Raw genomic sequence first — 18,670 nt, forward strand, 5'->3', positions numbered from 1 at the left:
GTCTCCATAGCAACTCCAAGTCTGCATGAAGCTCTTCCCTCCCCAACCTGTTCCATCCCATCACCCCTCAATGTGTCAAAGGTGCTCCAGCATCATCAGTTGCCCAAGCAAATATCTAGAAACTATCTCGACTCCTCTTCCCCAGCTCCTCTCTCTCCCAGACTCACCCTGTCTTCAAGTTTCTCTATGCCATAAACAAACCTTGCTCTGTTCTTGCCTCTCCAATGTCCACTGCCCAGGTTCCTGCTTTAGGTCCTTATTGGTGTCCATGTGACCACTCAGACCTCCCTCGAAGCTGTTCTCTACCCAGTGCAGTGCCCCAGGTGTGCCTGGGGTACTTGCCTCCATGACTGCCCAGCCATCCCCATCCTTTCCAGCTCCAGCCAGGCCAAGGTTTCCTCACTCTCCAGGCTGTAACCCCGCTAGGCCTCCCTACCTCAGTACTTTGCACTGGCCATTCCCCTTTCCTGGGATGGCTTTCCTCCAGCTCAGCCTCCAATCTCAACATAAACGCCGCTCACATCCTCCCAGATGACCCTTTCTAAAGTGGACACTGCCTCGCCACCCTGTCACTGCACCCACATTATCCTCATAGCTCAAAGTTTCTAGTATTTTGTTTATTCCTTACTGACTTGTTTATATTCTGTCTCATCCACGTCTTCTCCATGAGAGCAGGAATCAAGTTCCTTCTACAGTGCTGTTTGCCCGATGTCTACACAAAGCAGAACCTCAATCAATATTCACTGAATGATAAAATAGTTTTTTACAAATGACTGATTGAACTATAATTGGTTTCGATTTGTTTTTATGTCCCCTCCCTCTTCAACCTCTCTCCCACCTCCTACCCAGTCCCACCCATGGCTGATTTATGTGGATGTATGGCAGGAATTAACACAATATTGTGGAGCAATTATTCTCCAATTAAAAATAAATAAGTTTATTTTAAAATTTTGCTTTTATATTTATCTGTAGATCATGAATGATCTTTACCAGCCCATTGAATGCAAGATTCATGATCCACACAGGACCCAACACATGGATTACCCTCAAAGGGAGATACAATGGAAATTCTGAAATTCTAAAAAAATAACACTTCCTTCTACCCAGCTGTGTAAAAGAATGCAGCGACTGACCAGTAAAACTTTGGGGCTGCCATCTTTTGATTATCTACAGCCACATTACCATGATCAGTATTGAATGTGAACGTGCTGTGAGCAGAGTCTGAAGTAACAGCTATGGGGAGATGCAAAGATGTGGGCAGAGTCGCTGCTCTCTTAAGAAGGCAAATCAGACTCAGTGAAAATACATAAAGCCACAAATGCCCCAAACACATCAATATATATAGAACCAATTACCGCAGTAATCGACTGGACTTGCAATACATTGACAAGAGGGACCACAGCAGTCAGGGCGGGCGACAGAGGCACACACACACTGACTTTATAAGCTGCCCCTGTGGAATCAAGCTGACTAAAGAAAAACCCCAAGGAAACAAGAAAATGTCAAGGGAGTCTAGGCTATTGGCTGACCCGATTAGGCTGTTTTCCCCTGTCACAGGCACTCCCATTTTACCTACAAATCACATATTTTAACTGGCAGATTTATTGAGAAATTGCACTGGAGAAATGCTTCGACCTTTCTTTTTCTTTCTTTGTTATTTTGTTGATCAGCAAAAGGAAAATATTTTCAAGTCTTTTGAACCTGCTTGCCTTTTGCAGTTGCTCTAAACCAAGGGTTTCTGTGCTGTTAGATTCTAACTCTGTGGAATGAACCCCATCCCCTGCCAGACTTGATCAACTGGATAGGCCTTGTGTGGTTGTCTTTGCCAAGCTCTCTATCCCTTTCCAGTCACGTTAGGCTTTAAGGGGAGACTGGTGTGACCCCTTCCTGGAGCCCCAGGGCATGAACTCTGTTTAGGTAGGTACCATCCCCCTCTCTGGCCTCAGCGGGAGGTTGCCAGACCACAGGTGGTCTGCACACAGCCCTGCACAAAGCAGCCAGCCAGTGGTGTGGCCATCACACATGACCAGGGAATGGTCCAACCTAGCCCAATAGCCCCTCTCCCCAGGAATTGTTGGCACTGCCATGGGTCTTCCATCTAAAGCTCTCCACACCTGTCCCTTTGCGTCCCATCTTCAGTGTCTCACAGATTGCTCCTGGGAGCAGCAGCCACCTTGAATATGGGCACTTTGGCAGTAGACAGAATACACACAGGTTGAAGAAACTTTCCAAGGAACGGGATGAACTCTCAGGGTGGGAAATATGTTTGGGACCTTGCAACAACTTTCTCTGCCTCTTTTGTGGGTCAAAGAAAAGACCAGAGAGGGCTTGCCTGGTGGCTCAGATGGTAAAGAATTCATCTGCAATGCAGGAGACTTGGGTTTGATCCCTGGGTCAGAAAGATTCATCCACTGGAGAAGGAAATGGCACGCCAGCATTCTTGCCTAGAGAATCCCATGGACAGAGGAGCCTGGTGGGCTACAGTCCATGGGATTGCAAGGAGTCGAACACGACTGAACAACCAACCCTTTCTTTCACTTTGTTTTCATAGAGTTCAGTCATGCTGGCCCACAGATGCTGACTAGCCAAACAAAAGAAGAGAAGACGTAAGACGAGGCTGGCAAAAGAAAGAGCTGTGCTTGGCCTCAACATCTAGAATCCCACAGTGGGCCAGGAGCCTTCTCTTACTACCCATGTACTCCTGACGCCTAGCACGGCACTGATCTACAGCAAATGACATACATTTCTGAATGAAGGCATACACACCATTACTTTGCAGAGGAACTCAGCCTTCCCTCACGGTACTGCTAATCGAGGTCTATGTGCCCTTGACCCTGCTGTCCCCAATATATCAGCCGTTGTGTCAAAGGGTACTAGTGAATTTCTTAGAGGGAAGTTGATCTGATTGGAAAACCATCTTCCTCTCAGTAACAGAGATAGAAATGATGTATACTGGGGCCTTTGACTATTGTAACATTAATCAGCTTCATTTTGTAGTGTAGCTGGCAGCTGGGGCCACGTTCAAAAATGATGTCAACTACTCGCATTTTTTTCTAAATTAATTACTTACCTAATCCATTATTTTTTCTGCTGATTTCCTTGACATTTTTTCTTATGTATTTTTAATTTTTTCATTTAATTTTCATCTTTTAGTAATTGAACCAACTTCCAAAGAGTTCCATGAGATTCAGGGAGACAGTCTCCGATGACAGAGGAATGCAAACTAGTAATAAGTAGTGGCCAAATGGATAAGCTTTGATGAAAGGGGTTTGTTGATTTGTTGGTTTAAGTCAATGTAGTTTTATGTCTTGTGTTGCATTCCTACGTAAGTTGCATTCCTACTTGCTTTTAGAAAAAGCAATGATAGGAAAGGTGGTAAAAGAAAAACTACTGTTGGCTCCTACAGCACTAACTGGTAGCCAGAAAGTTGAAATAACCATCACATATTGGAGGTCCACACATGCATTTGCCCCAGTTCCTAGTATATAATACCTTGTGCTGGTCACTCGGTTTTAAAGACTAGCCTATTCTTCCTGTGCCAATTCCTAGAACATGACATAGATCCCGAGACAGGGCAAGTGCATGACGTCCCCCACACGAAACAATCAAACCTGGAGATACGGAGGAGGGATGATGAGAGAGAGGACTAGCCAGGGGCTGAAGGAAAAGGTGTTTGAGGCGATGCTGTCTTAGACAACAGGCTGCTGTTTCCCTTGGAAGGGGAAAAGGAGGAGACAAAAGTATGGCACTCACTCACTTATTCAACCAACATGTACTGATTGCCTGCTAGATGCCGTGCTTGGCATTATATGTTTCGAGAGACGGGGTAGGAGTAGGGAGTGACCTCGGAGATTCGTTAGCTGTAGCCCCCACCTTTCAGAAATTGTTGACCCCCTTGTGCTTCTGAGAATACAAGAGTATTCCTCTAAAACACGTTATTAAGAGAGAACAGGAAAAGATAGGAGCCTAACAAAAACACAGAAACTATTAGTCAATTATCTCTCAACTCCAACACCCACTTACGCTGGAACTTGGGTTGCTACTAGAGCCAAGGTCTCCCCTCTGGGGCTCAAGGGGAACCCCAGTCTGCATCCGTATGCAGCCGGTGCAACCAGACAGTTCAGGTTTCGAGTCAGAAGTAAAGGGAAGGCTGCTGCAGCTGGACACCTGCATGAATTTCCCCCTGCAGAAGATGCACCTGTCAGCTCCCTTGCACTTAAAAAGCAGCAACACCGGCTGCTTATCAGAGCTTCCCAGGGATTCTTTTCCACAGAGAGCACAGTCTTATAGCCTCCCTTCCCCCATCAAAAAAAAAAAAAAATCCCTGTCATATGGGTGGGGTTTATTTCCTGGTCTTTTCTCAGCAAAAGAGCTACATAACTGGGACTGAAAATAGCTCCCAAAAGATGTGATTCTGGTCTTGATTTTTGTAATGGAGGTTTGACGTCCCTGTTCCCTGGGCTAGTTAGTGATTTGTGACTTCTAAAAGACATAGCGGTGTTTATAGGAAGAACACATTTATCCAGTTTTACTCCCTGACATTTTGATCAGCTGCTATTTTGTTCAAAAATTAGTGAACTGAACTGAAAATTTTATTGAAATAATGCTAGTAATAATAATAATAATAATGCTAATAATAAGTCAAAATGCATAGAACAGTTACAGGATGCTAGACACTCTGTTTCATAAATAATTATTGTATCTGATCCTTACTTGTAAGCCAAGTATCAATAGCCCTGTTTTACAGACAGGGAAAATGAGGCTCACAGCCATTAAGTAAACTTAATAAAAATTCTGATGCCTATCTGTCTGACTTTAAATTCTCACTATAAACAACAGTATTAAACTCCTTCCATTGCAGTATCAGTTGAGTTAGCCTATTGAACCTTGATCCAGGCCTTATTAAATGCTGCATTCTATTATTATAGTATTCTATTATCTGTTCTATTCTATTATTCTATCTATTATTCTATTTCTAATATGTAGAAATAATTTGCTGTGTATATAGAGTCACAGAGAACTAAATGTAAAAGAAGCTCTAAGTATTACCTAATTCAAGTTAGTTATTATACAGATGGGAAGATGGTTTTGAAGAGCATTAAGTAATTTACCCAAGGTCAGCTGGCTGGCTAATGGCTCAACTGAGCACAATAGCCCGGGTCTCCTGACCGCTCCCCACCCTCTCCGTCCCCTGCCCCACCCCCACCAGTGCTCTTTTCCTCAACACACTGTCTTAGAGTAGGATAGACTATAATATAGGTATATTGCACTTAAGACACAAGGCATCCATCCCCCCAAATGCAGAAAGCCCAAGTGATGTCAAGTTCAAATTTTCACCTTGGTGCAGAATTTCCCATTGCCTCATTACTTGTCTTGCAATTTTCCCCCCATTTTTTTGTGTAGAGATAAACTATTAGTTTTGTTATGGAGACCATAACTTAAGATCAAGATAAAAGTCTTAGTAAGTATAGGAATTGTACTCTTAAACCTGCTGCCATATGCTTATTTTTCTTGGATCAGTAGCACCATGGGCAGCCCAATGAGCACTGATCTACATTTTGGATAAAAGAAGTGGGGGATAAACAAATGGATCTCAGCCTGGCTTGCAGAATTTAGGAAACAACAAGTATGGCTAGAAGTAGAGTTTCTTCTCTTCATAGTCCACCGGAGAATCCAGGCCTCTTTCTTCTGAGTAATAGTGGTTATGAGTCTGATATTTACTAAGTAAATTCTATATGTGCTACATGATGCTAGAAGCTATGAGAATTCAAAAACTTATGAAGCCTTTGCATTTTCTACGTCCCCTGCCTGGATTGTTCGGTTCCTAGATCTTTGCATGATTAGCTCTGTCTGCCACATCTCAGCTCAAACTCCCTGCTTCATCACTATCATTGAGGCCTTCTCTATGCCTGCCGTCTTAATCAGCACCCCTTTCCCCATCGTCCAGTCACCCTCTATTACTTCCTCTGATTTTTGTTTCTTCATAGTATCTATCACTGTCTAGAATCATTGCTCTCATTTATTTGTCACTTGCCACTTTCTTTCTTCACTAAGATACGAGCTCTGTAGAAGCAGGGAGTTTTTCTGTGTCATTTGCCATTATATGCAAAGTGCCTAGACCAATATTCAGATATAGAAGGAAATGAATGAATGAGCCCATCCTCAGGAAGCAATCCATCAAGCTGTGAAGGCAAAAGCTTACATATTTTGAGCAGCTATATCCAGAAAGCTATATAATCAACTATTAACTTGTGTATTATGGACAAGATGTCACTATTGTCAGGCTCATCATTATATGAAAGAAGTTCGATATTGCCAACAGAATTGTCATCCCATCAATTAAATACTAGCCAGGTTAAAATATGGAACTCTAATAAATTTTTATTTTGAGAGGAAAACAAGTGGGGGACTCAAACACTATTTTAAAAAAAATAGAATCCTTGAGATAGTACGATGAGGATAGTGTTGTCTACAGTACTAAATGATTTTTAAAAAAAGCGTATCTCATTTAATCCTAATTGTTGGCATGTTTCCAATTCCTTTCAGTGCCCATAGGCTTAAGACTGTTCAATTCTGCACAGAAGCCTAATAATCAATGGCTTTAAGGAGAAAAGTCCTGGTCCAAAATGAAAACCATTCAGGTTTGTCCTCCTCTCTGCGACAGACTGTCCTCTGCAGAGATGACACCAGGACACAGCCCTTGAGTCCACCATGCCGTGGCTCCTGTGTTGAGGTTCCTGCGCCAGGTAGGATAAGCAGGATGATGAAGGAACCCACACCCTGTTGGTCTCTGAGGAGAGAATCTAGCTTTGCTGTTTGGTGTCATCTAGGAGCTTGTTAGACATGCAGAATCTCAGGCTCCACCCAGACTTACTGAATCAGAATCGCCATTTCAAGAAGATCCCAGGTGATACACAGGCATATTAAATTTTGAGAAGCACTGCCGCACAGGAAAACAAACACTCCTCCAGAATCTGGGTTGTCACCGTTGATCGTGGGCCACCACTCCTCCCCCCACACCCAAAAAATCAACACCAACAACCCAACATTCAGAAAACTCAAGGTGAAAGGCAGTAGGTCCATCATGAAGTGTAACCACGGTTGACATCTGGCCCTGTGGTGGTGACTTTAGACCAGTGACTCGGCTTTAGTTCCATCTTGATCTCACTTCCATTTTGCCCACTAACCTTCCCACCTTCATCTCTTCTTGTGCCACGGGCAGGCAAAGTAGCATGCCGCCATTTGCAACGTATCTTGGTAGGTGAAGGCATTCTTCTTGTCTTCACTCAGTCACTTACTGCTTTGGTGACCACACGCAAGTTACTTAAGTTCTCTGTGGCTTTACTTTCTTATCTATAAATAGGGAAGGTAAGACTTAAGTGATGTGTTGTCTGGAGGGCTTCCCAGGTGGCACAGTGATAAAGACGCCACCTACGAATGCAGGAGACTCAGAAGACTTGAATTCAGTCCTTGGTTCAGGAAGATCCCCTGGAGGAGGAAATGGCAACCTGTTCTAGTTTTTTTTTTTTTTTTTTTTCCATTCTAGTATTATTGCTTGGAGAATTTCATGGACAGAGGAGCCTGGTGAGCTACAACCCACAAGGTCACAAAAGACTCAGACATGACTAAGTGACTGAGCACACGTTTGAGGATTAAATGAGAAAAGCTACGTAACAGGCTGTTTGGTAATATTATTTTGATAACTTCTTCCCTCAACCTACAGATCCAGTTTACTCCGGACTCTGCACCAGAGCCTGGGGACTTGAAGACTCAAATTAAATCCACTCACATATGTTTCAAAAAGCTTAGATCCTCCTGGAAGCTGCTGTTTAATACACCACCCGGCTCAGCATCAGTAGCACCTTCATCAGGCCTGTCTGCCTGGGAATGCCATAGAACAGCTGTTTCCTCTAAACCCCCTCTCTGCTCACTACAGGGTTTTGCATGTAGCAGGCCCTCAGCAAACGTTTGTTGAATGAATTAATTAATCATTGAAAGAAAATAGCTATATGCTATAATCACTTTGCCATTTGAGTGCTAACTTTGTCATTGTAAATGTACATAAAAAGAGCCTTTGCAGCTGGTTTGCAACCCTGGGGTTGTAACACATAAAGTATTACACAGACGTAAGTTATTATTCTTCACTGGCTTTCTATGTTCTGCTTTTAATGTAACAGGGTTTTGTGCCATGTAGCACAGTTATGCCTGTTAGCCTATGGACCACACCAGCATCATATACACCAGACTATGTCTCTGCTGACCAAGTCTCACAGACTGGATCAGATGCTGATGACTGATTCAGCTATTGTTTTTGCTTCAGCTATGGCCGAAATCTGTTCACTGTCTTAGGAAGATGAACCAATTGAGTCTTTCTTGGCTTCTATCCACCCAAAAACTAATTGATGAAAATTGGGAAAGGTGGCATTCTGTGTGGTAGAAATATAATGTCATTCAGGTGGTTTACTTCTTTCTTTGATTCTAACCTAAGACCTCTCAGAGCTAGAGAGTCCCCTTAAGGGAAAAACTCTCAGCTTGCGTCTTGGAAGAAGAGGAAGATTCTTCTTGGCTTTCACCATGGAAAGGAAGTAACCGGCTGGAAACCAAACAATCAATGCCCCTACCCACTGACCATTGCCTAACCCCTAGTAGATTATGGACTAGAAGGTACAGCTGAAAGGAAGAGCTTGCTAAGTCACTTCAGTCGTGTGCAACCCCATAGATGGCAGCCCACCAGGCTCCCCTGCCCCTGGGATTCTCCAGGCAAGAATATTGAAGTGGGCTGCCAGGAAGAGCTTACTTATCACCAATTGTCACCCAGATAACCCCACGGATATGCCCCAAAAGCAATGGCAAGGAAGAGCTATGACAAAGGTCAGATCTAATGTACCAATGAAAGTGCCACTGGGAAAGAAAAGAAAGACCCAAGGAAATCCACTCCCAAATGGAGTACCAAAAAAGAAAAAGAAAGAAGAAAGAGAGAAAGAAAATATATTGAGCTTAATGTGTCAGGCTAAGGATTAAAATTAAGCCTGTGGAAGTTATTTTTTGGTCACTTTTCTGAAATCTACAGATCTATGGCTCTTTTTACTGGTTTCTTCTGAAGTAAGAACAGAATAAAGGATTTACTCGTTTGACAATAGTGATGCTAATTATACTCCAGGCACTGTGTCAGGGGTGAAGACTCAAAGATTAATAAGAAATGATCTATTGTTTTGCACTTTCTCCCAGATTTCTATCTAGGGTTCAGCTCTTTGTAAATACAACGTGTGTTTTCTTCTTTTTCCAGTTAACTTTCTAAATCTTTACTCGAGATAATAGAAAACTTTTCAGAATATATTTTTAATGTGTTAAAAAAGATTTATTGAAAAGTGGCCCATGCTTATTGTGGGAAAAGCAAAAGAAGCTTTTAGTACAAAAATAAAAGCCCCTACCCTATACCATATCCCTAATCTTGAAATAAACAAATAATTTGTGTGTATACACACACACACACACACAGAAATATACATATGTGGTACGAGAGAGAATGTATGTGTGTGTGTGTGGCTCAGTCACTTCAATAGTGTCTGACTCTTTGCAACCCTTGGGGCTGTAGCCCACCAGGCTCCTCTGTCCATTGGATTCTCCAGGCAAGAACACTGGAGTGGGTTGCCATGCCCTCTTCCAGGGGTCTTCCCTACCCAGGCACAAACCCACATCTCCTGAGCCTCCTACATTGCAGAAGGATTCTTTACTGCTGAGCCACCAGGGAAGGCCCTGAGAGAGAGGCTAAAGATTATATTTATATAGATGGGTATATGCATATTTTTATATACAGCATTTTTGAAACAGACAAGACCCTAATATATCTATTTTTCTGCAACATGCTTTGTTCACTTCCAAATGGTTAGGAATAGAGCATCTCTGGACAGATAGATAGTAAACTGTAGTAATGGTTTCCTGGTTGCCTCTGGGGAATGGAACTAGATTACTGGGAAATAAGAGTGAGAAGAAGATTTATTTTTCACTTTATTCTGTTTTATACATTTTGCATTTTTTAAATAAACTTTTTAAATTACATAAGTCAGGGAAATATGGTACATGCTTTCAAGTCTATTATCACAGGAGACAGTCATACAGGGAAATGACAATACAGGGACATGTGAAGAGCACTGCTAAAGGATATAGATAAGGAGCTCTAAGAGCATAAAACAGGAAGCAAAGATTCTGACTACAGCATCATGGAAGACTTGGTGAAAGTGGTGACGTTAGAACTGGCTCTTGAAGAGCAGGAAGGAGGTGATAGAATGTAGGTAGATAGGAGACAAGGTTGGGTAGGCTCAACAGCGTGGAACAGCTCAATGCCCTCTTCCAAACCAGTGGGAATCTTGACCCTGGACCCAGAGTTTGGGCCTGACATTGGGTCAGGGTATCATTTAATTGCAGATGGCAATTTATGGAGCTGACGTCTGTGATTAAAAGACACAAGTGAGAGACAGAAATCATAACTAGGAAGACAAACCTGTAGATCCTAAGGGCCTAAGCAGAGCAAAAGATCCACCCAGAAATGAGACAAAGGAACAGACACTAGAAAAAAGAGTTTCAAGGGAGGAGGCAAGAGAGGGGCCCAAGAAAAAATTTCTGAGTGAGAAAAGTAGTTGTAGAAACTTTAGAGCACATACCTGTGGCCTCAGACTGAGGCAAGAAGGGAGCCTCAAAGCCTAAAACTGTATAGAATCAAATGCAACCATTTTTGGATTGATGCAAGTAATCTTGTGTCATCAGAGAGGAGGACTGCTCGAGGTAGGGAATGGTCAGTGACACAATAGCTAGAGAGGGCAGAGGGGATGGGAGGCTAAATGTTTGCTCCCAAAGATGCCCTGGTCCTAATTTCTAGAACCTATGAATGTTACCAGATCAGATCAGTCGCTCAGTCGTGTCCGACTCTTTGCGACCCCATGAATCGCAGCACGCCAGGCCTCCCTGTCCATCACCAACTCCCAGAGTTCACCCAGACCCACGTCCATGGAGTCAATGATGCCATCCAGCCATCTCATCCTCTGTCGTACCCTTCTCCTCCTGCCCCCAATCCCTCCCAGCATCAGAGTCTTTTCCAATGAGTAAACTCTTCGCATGAGGTGGCCAAAATACTGGAGTTTCAGCTTCAGCATCATTCCTTCCAAAGAAATCCCAGGGCTGATCTCCTTCAGAATGGACTGGTTGGATCTCCTTGCAGTCCAAGGGACTCTCAAGAGTCTTCTCCAACACCACAGTTCAAAAGCATCAAGTCTTCGGTGCTCAGCCTTCTTTACAGTCCAACTGTCACATCCATACATGACCACAGGAAAAACCATAGCCTTGATTAGACGGACCTTTGTTGGCAAAGTAATGTCTGTGCTTTTGAATATGCTATCTAGGTTGGTCATAACTTTCCTTCCAAGGAGTAAGCGTCTTTTAATTTCATGGCTGCAGTCACCATCTGTAGTGATTTTGGAGCCCAGAAAAATAAAGTCTGACACTGTTTCCACTGTTTCCCCATCTATTTCCCATGAAGTGGTGGGACCAGATGCCATGATCTTCGTTTTCTGAATGTTGAGCTTAACTTTTCACTCTTTTTCACTCTCCACTTTCACTTTCATCAAGAGGCTTTTTAGTTCCTCTTCACTTTCTGCGTGATTGGCAAAAGAGATTGTGCAGATATGCTTAAATGACGAGTCTTGAGATGGGGAGAGTATCCTGCATTATCTGGTTGGGTCCAACGTAATCAAAAAGCTCCTTATAAGAGAAGGCAGGAGGAGTTAGAGAGAAGACCATGTCACTCAGGGACTGGAGTGATGCCCTTTGAAGATGGAGGAAGGAGACTCAACCAAGGAATACAGGTAGCCACTACAAGCTGGAAAGGGCAAAAAAGGCAAGGGGGCGGTTTTCCCCTAGAACTTTCAGAAGCTGGCCTCACTGATACCTTGAGCTTAGTCCACTGAAACTGATTTTGGACCTCTGGTCCCAGAACTTTCGGGAATAAATGTATGATGTTTTAAGCCATCAAGTTCATAGTAATTTGTTACAGCAGCCATAGGAAACTAAGACAGGGAGTGAAGCCAGGTTCATGATGTAAGGCATTAGTGAAAGGCTTCAAGCTGAAGAGTCCAGGCATTAAGGGGCATTTTAAAAAAGATAACAGATGGTGAAATGTAGAATGGACTACACAGGCATGAAACTGAACAAAAAGAGGCACATGAGGATGCTACTTCAATATTTCCTATGAGCTGATACCATAAAGAGATGCAATTTTGAGAAATGGATAGGAGAAGACACCTGTTAAAGAACTATTTAGGTGCTAAAAAAAATAAAACTTTGTAAATGGTTGAACGTGGAGGGGGGAGGAGAATATAAAGAAGGGCTCCTCACTTTATATTTTGGCCCATCAATCTGGTTCACGAATCAACTATGTGGTTCACGAATCAATGTGGTTCACAAATACAGAGAAAAGAGATGATCACGGAATATCCAGGTAGAAATGGTAAACACTCACAGACAAATGGGTTTTTTACTTTCAGGGAGAAAGGAAGGATTTGAGATATGGGTTGAGGTAGATACAGAAGAGAATCACCCAGCATCAGTGAAGATGAGATGAACATTAAGGATGAAATCCTGAAAAATGACCAAAACTTAAGTGATTTCTTTAGAGGAGCGAGGGCAAAAAAGAATGAGAAATGAAGGCCCAAGATTAATAAAGAGAATCTGAACAGAATACCATCAGGAACACCAAAGGAGAGAATTTACAAAAAGGCAGACTTGGCCAACAGGAACAAATTCTTCTGCCGAGATAAGATAAAATGATAGTTCAGTTTTAAACTAAACTAAAATGATAATTTGGTTTAGTTTTCTATAGAATAGAAAACAGAAACTCTGCTTAGAAAGTCCTTAGTTTCCTTCTCCAGAGTTATTTCTGTAGCGTAACAGGGTTGGAAGAAATTATCTGAAGAGTGAAAAGAAGTTGAGGAAGTAGAGAAAAGATGTACAAACGACTTACTTAAGAAATTTGATTGTGATGTGTTCTGGAGCTAGTGGTAAAGAACCTGTCTGCCAATGTAGGAGATGTAAGAGACCCAGGTTCGATCCCTGAGTGGGGAAGATCCCCTGGAGGAGGGCATGGCAACACACTCCAGTATTCCTGCCTGGAGAATCCCATGGACAGAGGAGTCTGGCAGGCTACAGTCCAGAGTGGCACAGAGTTGAACATGACTGAAGTGACTTAGCACAGCACGTGTTGAAAGGAAACAGTGATAAAAAAGTTGCATATTTATAAAAATTTCATTTTTTTGAAAGTAGAAACTCAGGCTGAAGAGGCTGTAGAGATGGAAAAGGAGGAGACCAATGAGTGAGGACTAAGAGGAGGCAGAGAGGGAAGGAAGCAAGGGCACAGGGGGAGAGACTCAGCTGAAAAGGAAGAACTCACTACAGTTCCTGAGGCACGAGGGCAAAGGATAAGGAAGAAGATGGAAGTGAGTGTAGAAGTGGAGAGATCAAGGTTGGAAAATTTCAATTCAGATAGTCTTTATATGCTCTGTTAAAAAAGAAGAGAGACTAATCTTAGACAATGAGAAATGGGAAGTATCTTTTCTGACTGGAGTTCCAGTCAGACTTGTCTGAAGACAGTCGAAGTGTTAGTTCAGTTATGTCTGACTCTTTGAGACCCCATGAACTGTAGCCCACCAGTCTCCTCCATCCATGGGATTCTCCAGGCAAGAATATTGGAGTGGGTTGCCATTCCCTTCTCCAGGGGATCTTCCATGACCCAGGGATCAAAGCTGGGTCTCTATTGCAAGCGGATTCTCTACCACTGAGCCACAGGGAAGCCCTATCTGAAGACAAGTGGTCCTAAATATTGGTCTGACCAAACCATATAGTGCTTGTATGACACGTAAGTGTCCACTGAAACAAAGGCTGCCCTTTGAAGATCTGGTCAAAAATATCCATCTCTAAGGACATCCCTCGTGGTCCAGTGGTTGAGACTTCACCTTCTAATGGGCTCAGTCCCTGGTCGGGGAGCTAAGAATCCACATGCCTTGTCACCAAAGTACCAAAACATAAAACAGAAGCAATATCGTGATACATTTAATAAAGACTTTAAAACAGGTCCACATCAAAAAGATTTCATATCCACCTTTTATTCTCATCAGGCAGGCATACCTAAACCATTTCCTGTGTCTGTGATAAAACCCACATAGGAGGTCATCACATGAGAAGGGCCTTTACCACCACTCCCCCCACCAACAGCAGCAGCAGCAACAACCAACGCTTGTTGAGGGATTGTCCTGTGCCCAGCTCTGTGCTGGACCCTGGGATTTTAAAGTTGAATAAGGCATAGAACCCACCCTTGAGAAGCTGCATAGTGATTTAAAGAAAGAGAAGGAAAGTCTTTAACTCATATGCCTGACCTGAGAAAACCTCTCACATGAAGGGAGACTCCGAGGATCCATAAAGTGTCAGAGCTGGAAGGCACCATGAGAGCTTTACAGGGAAGGTGCTGATAGTTAATTGAATAAACAAAGTTGCCTGGCTGATTCTAGACTCCCAACCCCTAGTCCTATGATCTTTCCACTTCATTTCACCCCTGACAAATCTCCTTTCCTATTCAATCCATAAGCAATTTTAGGTACCTAATCATAGGTACAAAAGCAAAGAACAGAAAACCCCTTTTCACTGGAAAGTTTTAAAGTTAGAGCAGGTAAGAACCTATAATCAAAGGACTCGAGTCTAAAAAGGTGTCACTTTTATGTCATGGCAGGTATAGTCCTCTCAGAACACTTGTCACCACTGGTGTATAAATTCCATTTTGGAACAACAGTCCCCAGAGTGCAGAAAAGCAGAAGAAAATCTTCCTTTGTCTTATGTACTTATAATTCTTAATCAGTAGCAGGCTTCACGCTTTTGGAATAAAAAGAAATTAGTGCCTAGAGAGAAAAATATATTTTAGTGTAAGAATCAGACCCAAGGATAAGAGACGCAAAGTGGGTGACACAGAGGTCAGATTTAGGGGTCAGCTGGGGGGTAGGTATATGTGGACAACTACAACAGATCAAAATAGACATACTAAAGTGGTTGAATGGATTTTAATATCTATAACACGCAAGGGCTGATATACATCATATTTATGGGAAAATAAAGCCAACAGTTGGACTGTGACAAAACCAGCTCCTGTGTGCAAGAATGGCTTGAGATCAAGAGGGATAAGGGCATAATGCCAAGGCCGGACAAATGTTCCTCTTGGGCTTAGTGAGGACATTACAATGCTCAGGAGAGATGCAAGGGCAGAACCAGGAGTTCTGAGGAAGGTCAGACTTGCCTCTCCCAACAGTCCCAGAGCCTGGCAATCCTTGAACCCCTGGCAAACAGAAATGGAGGAGGGTTTAGCCCTTTGGTTCAATCAGGAGGCTCTGGCGTGGAAACATAAGAAAGTTTTGCCAGCTGGAACTGGTCTTATCGAAATGTGCTTACATTATACTCCTTTCTTGGCAAACTGGAATCAGAATAATTTTAAGATGTTGACATTTGAACGGAGACAAGAAGTCTGTGGTTGTGTCTTTGAGCTTACAGGAATCAGGACCTGGTGGGGGACAGGAGAGGAAGTCTGCAGCCCAGGCACAAGCCTCTTGCCTCTTTTGGAAGAAAGTGTCCAGTGGAAGGAGAGGCTCTCGTGCCTCTACTACCTCTTAAGCAAGACAAAACAGAAATCTGTGTGGAGCTCAGAGAACCAAGAGCATCTAAACCATGGGAGCACATTTTCCCCACTGCAGCCCTGCTGACAGCAGAGGGTCCCTAGTCTCAGAGAGAAGCTCGGTCATCAAATCTTAGCTTGACCTACTTCTTGAGTTTTCATTGTGCTCATTTCATCACTTGCCCTTTAACAACTCACACCTCCATAATTTGGCCTCATCAGAATGCCGTGAGGATAAGCTCAGATGAAGAAATTCCATGAATGGCAATTCTAAACCAAGTCTTGCTCAGTCAGAATACAAATTTACCAGCCAGTACTCCTCCTCCACTAGAAGGTGAATTCAAAAGGTTTGAGAAATTCCAGTTCCTTATACATACTTGGACTGAATACTAACTTGCCATCAAACACTGGACATTTGTGAGACTGTTATCCACAGCTATATAAACACCCGGGGCAAAGGAGATTTCCTCATAGCACAGAGCAGCAGGAAAAAATGCTCCTAAACACAGGGCAGGATGGAGTGAGAAGGGGTTTGCTATGCAGTTAGTTACTGGAAGGGGTTGCCAGCCAGCGCACGATGGGATTGCTGGGGGCAGGAAGTGACAGGGAGGCTGCAAGGCTGTTCTTTCCCCCCTACTGCAGAAGAACGATCTAATACATTGCCTGTGCTGTGGTAGCGGGATGAGTGGTGGCTGGTAAAAACCTTTAGATTACTTTCTCTGCGTTAACCAGTTCAGTGACCAGACAGCTTTGACTCTGTGCTGTATCTAAAGTTTGCCCAAATTCCTCTGTTTTGATATTTAGCTTTAGTAACCAAACCTTGACAATTCAAAGGATAGAAAACAGCATTGAGGAGAATTAAACCTTCACCTCCAGACTCCCTGCATTTGGTCCCATAGATGCATGCAGGCAGCCAGGGCTTGTACAAAGCACAGCACTTGTCAATGAGCAGGTCACTCACCTTTGCTGATGTCTTCATATTCCAGCCAGAGTCGCCGCTGGACCTGCTTGTTTGGGTACCAGATAGAGCAGGATTCCTCAAAGCCATAGATAGCTTCCTGGATGTAGTGGTTGCCAAACTGGTCCAACAAGGCTACAAAATCCCCACGAGATGTAGCCCCGTCCAGGGAGTGGAGAGCGTTGCTGAGGGCTACGGAGAAACATCACCCAGGATTAAGAGTGAGGATTCACAATATGGGCATCCCGGATTCTCAGGCCCTCCAGCCTCAAATCTGCAAGAGCCACGTGGCCCAAAGTGATGCTGGAGAGCTGGCTGGAACTATCGGGTGAGTCTTTCCAGGTAGCTGAAGCAGACATTTCAGTTCCTAAAAGAATATTTCTTCAAGCCAATTGGTTGTTAACTTTGTACAAGTTGAGTAAAACATTGTCACATCTCTACCACCCACCTGCTTAAGTCAGTTTTTTTTTTTTCCAAATCACAATCATGACATTAAATCAACTTAGTGAGCTCAAATAATAGCATTAAAAATGAAGGAGAATAGCATAGTTTAAAATAGAAACACAAATACCAGCAGAGAACATTTCCCATCAGAAGATGAAATATGGCTTCATGAAACTTCTGTTGTGTGTATGTGGGGGTGTGTGTATGTACAAGGTCACAGTGTAAAATGTATTTTAACTGTGTGTAGGGATCAAAAAAGTCTGCAGGATTTTGTTCTTCATGCAGAGACATTGGTAATGGAAAGACAATGGAAGATGAATAAAAAGGAAAGTCACTAAAACACTGCTTATATCTATTTAGGAAAAAAGTATATAAAGACTGGGAAATGGCAAATGGAACAAAGAACCTGTTTGGCGCCTCACTCGCCTCCCCAGACAAATCTTGGATTTGCTTTCCCTGTTTAAGAGAATTATGTTTATCAGCAAGATAATCTATGGCAAATTTTTCAAACCCAGTATCTTCTCTGACCAATGTTGTACAGCCTTCCTTTTGACACACCTGTGTCCTGTCAGGGCAAGGCAGAGCATGGCTGAAGCTTAAGAACCCAAGTGCAGACACCCATATCATCCATGATGCCATGTGTGGCTTCGAAAGGCATGTGGCAGCAGAAATACCCGACTGTTATCCCCTGGTAGGCATATAGCATCTGGGCTGAGTGCAAAGGAGTATGTGCTCAGGGTAGGGTCTCTATTGCCATGTTTGTCTAGAATGAAGAGTAGCTTATCTCATTCTAGGCGTTTTCTGCACCAGCAGATTTTACTTCACTAATAATCCCTTCTTGCCAAGAACTCTGGTGATAGAAAAGATCTAAACCCCTGTGTGTACTCTGGAGATATTCTATATCCTTAATGCCTCTTCTTTCTCTCCGCATCAAGCTTTACCTTTAGCAAGTATATGTCTCACTGCTCTTTCTCTCTATCCCTGACCTTCCATCTCTCTCTCTCATTGGCCCTAAAGCTCAGCCTCCCTGTTGCCGACCCTGAGTCCTCTCACCTGTCTGGTCATCCTGTGTCAACAAAAGCATTCAGCTCTAGTCCCCCTTCCACTCAACACAGCGAAGCCAGACTCTGGAGCATAAAGCTCAGGTTTGGAACATTCTTGTAGCCCCCGAGCAATGAGTGGAGTCACGTTCTTCTAGTCCATGGGGCTGAGGTGAAATAGGGATGCAAGCCCATGTTAAGGCCGTTTTGTTAGATATTTCCTCTTTTGCAAACTTCACAGTGGGATTGCTCAAATGTTAGGAAAAACTTGATTCAAGGCATTTATCACTAAGGTTTGAAGAATACTTACACAAGATGCCTCACTGTTCTGTTTTGGAATAATTTATCCTAAGTAAGTTTAGAATTCACTGTTTCTTAACTTACTAGATACAGATATAAAGACATAAGTATGTGTGTGTGTATACACACACACATATATAGTAGATAAATCTATATCTACCTATCTTGTTTACTTACTGTTTAGAAATCTTTGCTGTGTTTAGTCACTACATTGTATCCAAGTGTTTG

The 18,670-nt window shown here is 43.0% G+C and overlaps 1 protein-coding gene across 2 annotated transcripts in view; it reads right to left on the reverse strand.

The window, feature by feature from the left end:
* The window catches only part of ASTN1 (astrotactin 1), a 356,522-nt gene that overhangs the window by 73,911 nt on the left and 263,941 nt on the right, over positions 1-18,670 (reverse strand). For both annotated transcript variants that reach the window (XM_024976863.2, XM_024976862.2), the window contains one exon: positions 16,662-16,850. In XM_024976863.2, coding sequence (XP_024832631.1) covers positions 16,662-16,850 — 189 coding nt within the window. The remainder of the gene's footprint in view (positions 1-16,661; positions 16,851-18,670) is intronic.

The sequence above is a fragment of the Bos taurus genome, chromosome 16 (assembly GCF_002263795.3).
Source record: "Bos taurus isolate L1 Dominette 01449 registration number 42190680 breed Hereford chromosome 16, ARS-UCD2.0, whole genome shotgun sequence".
NCBI classification, from domain to species: domain Eukaryota; kingdom Metazoa; phylum Chordata; class Mammalia; order Artiodactyla; family Bovidae; genus Bos; species Bos taurus.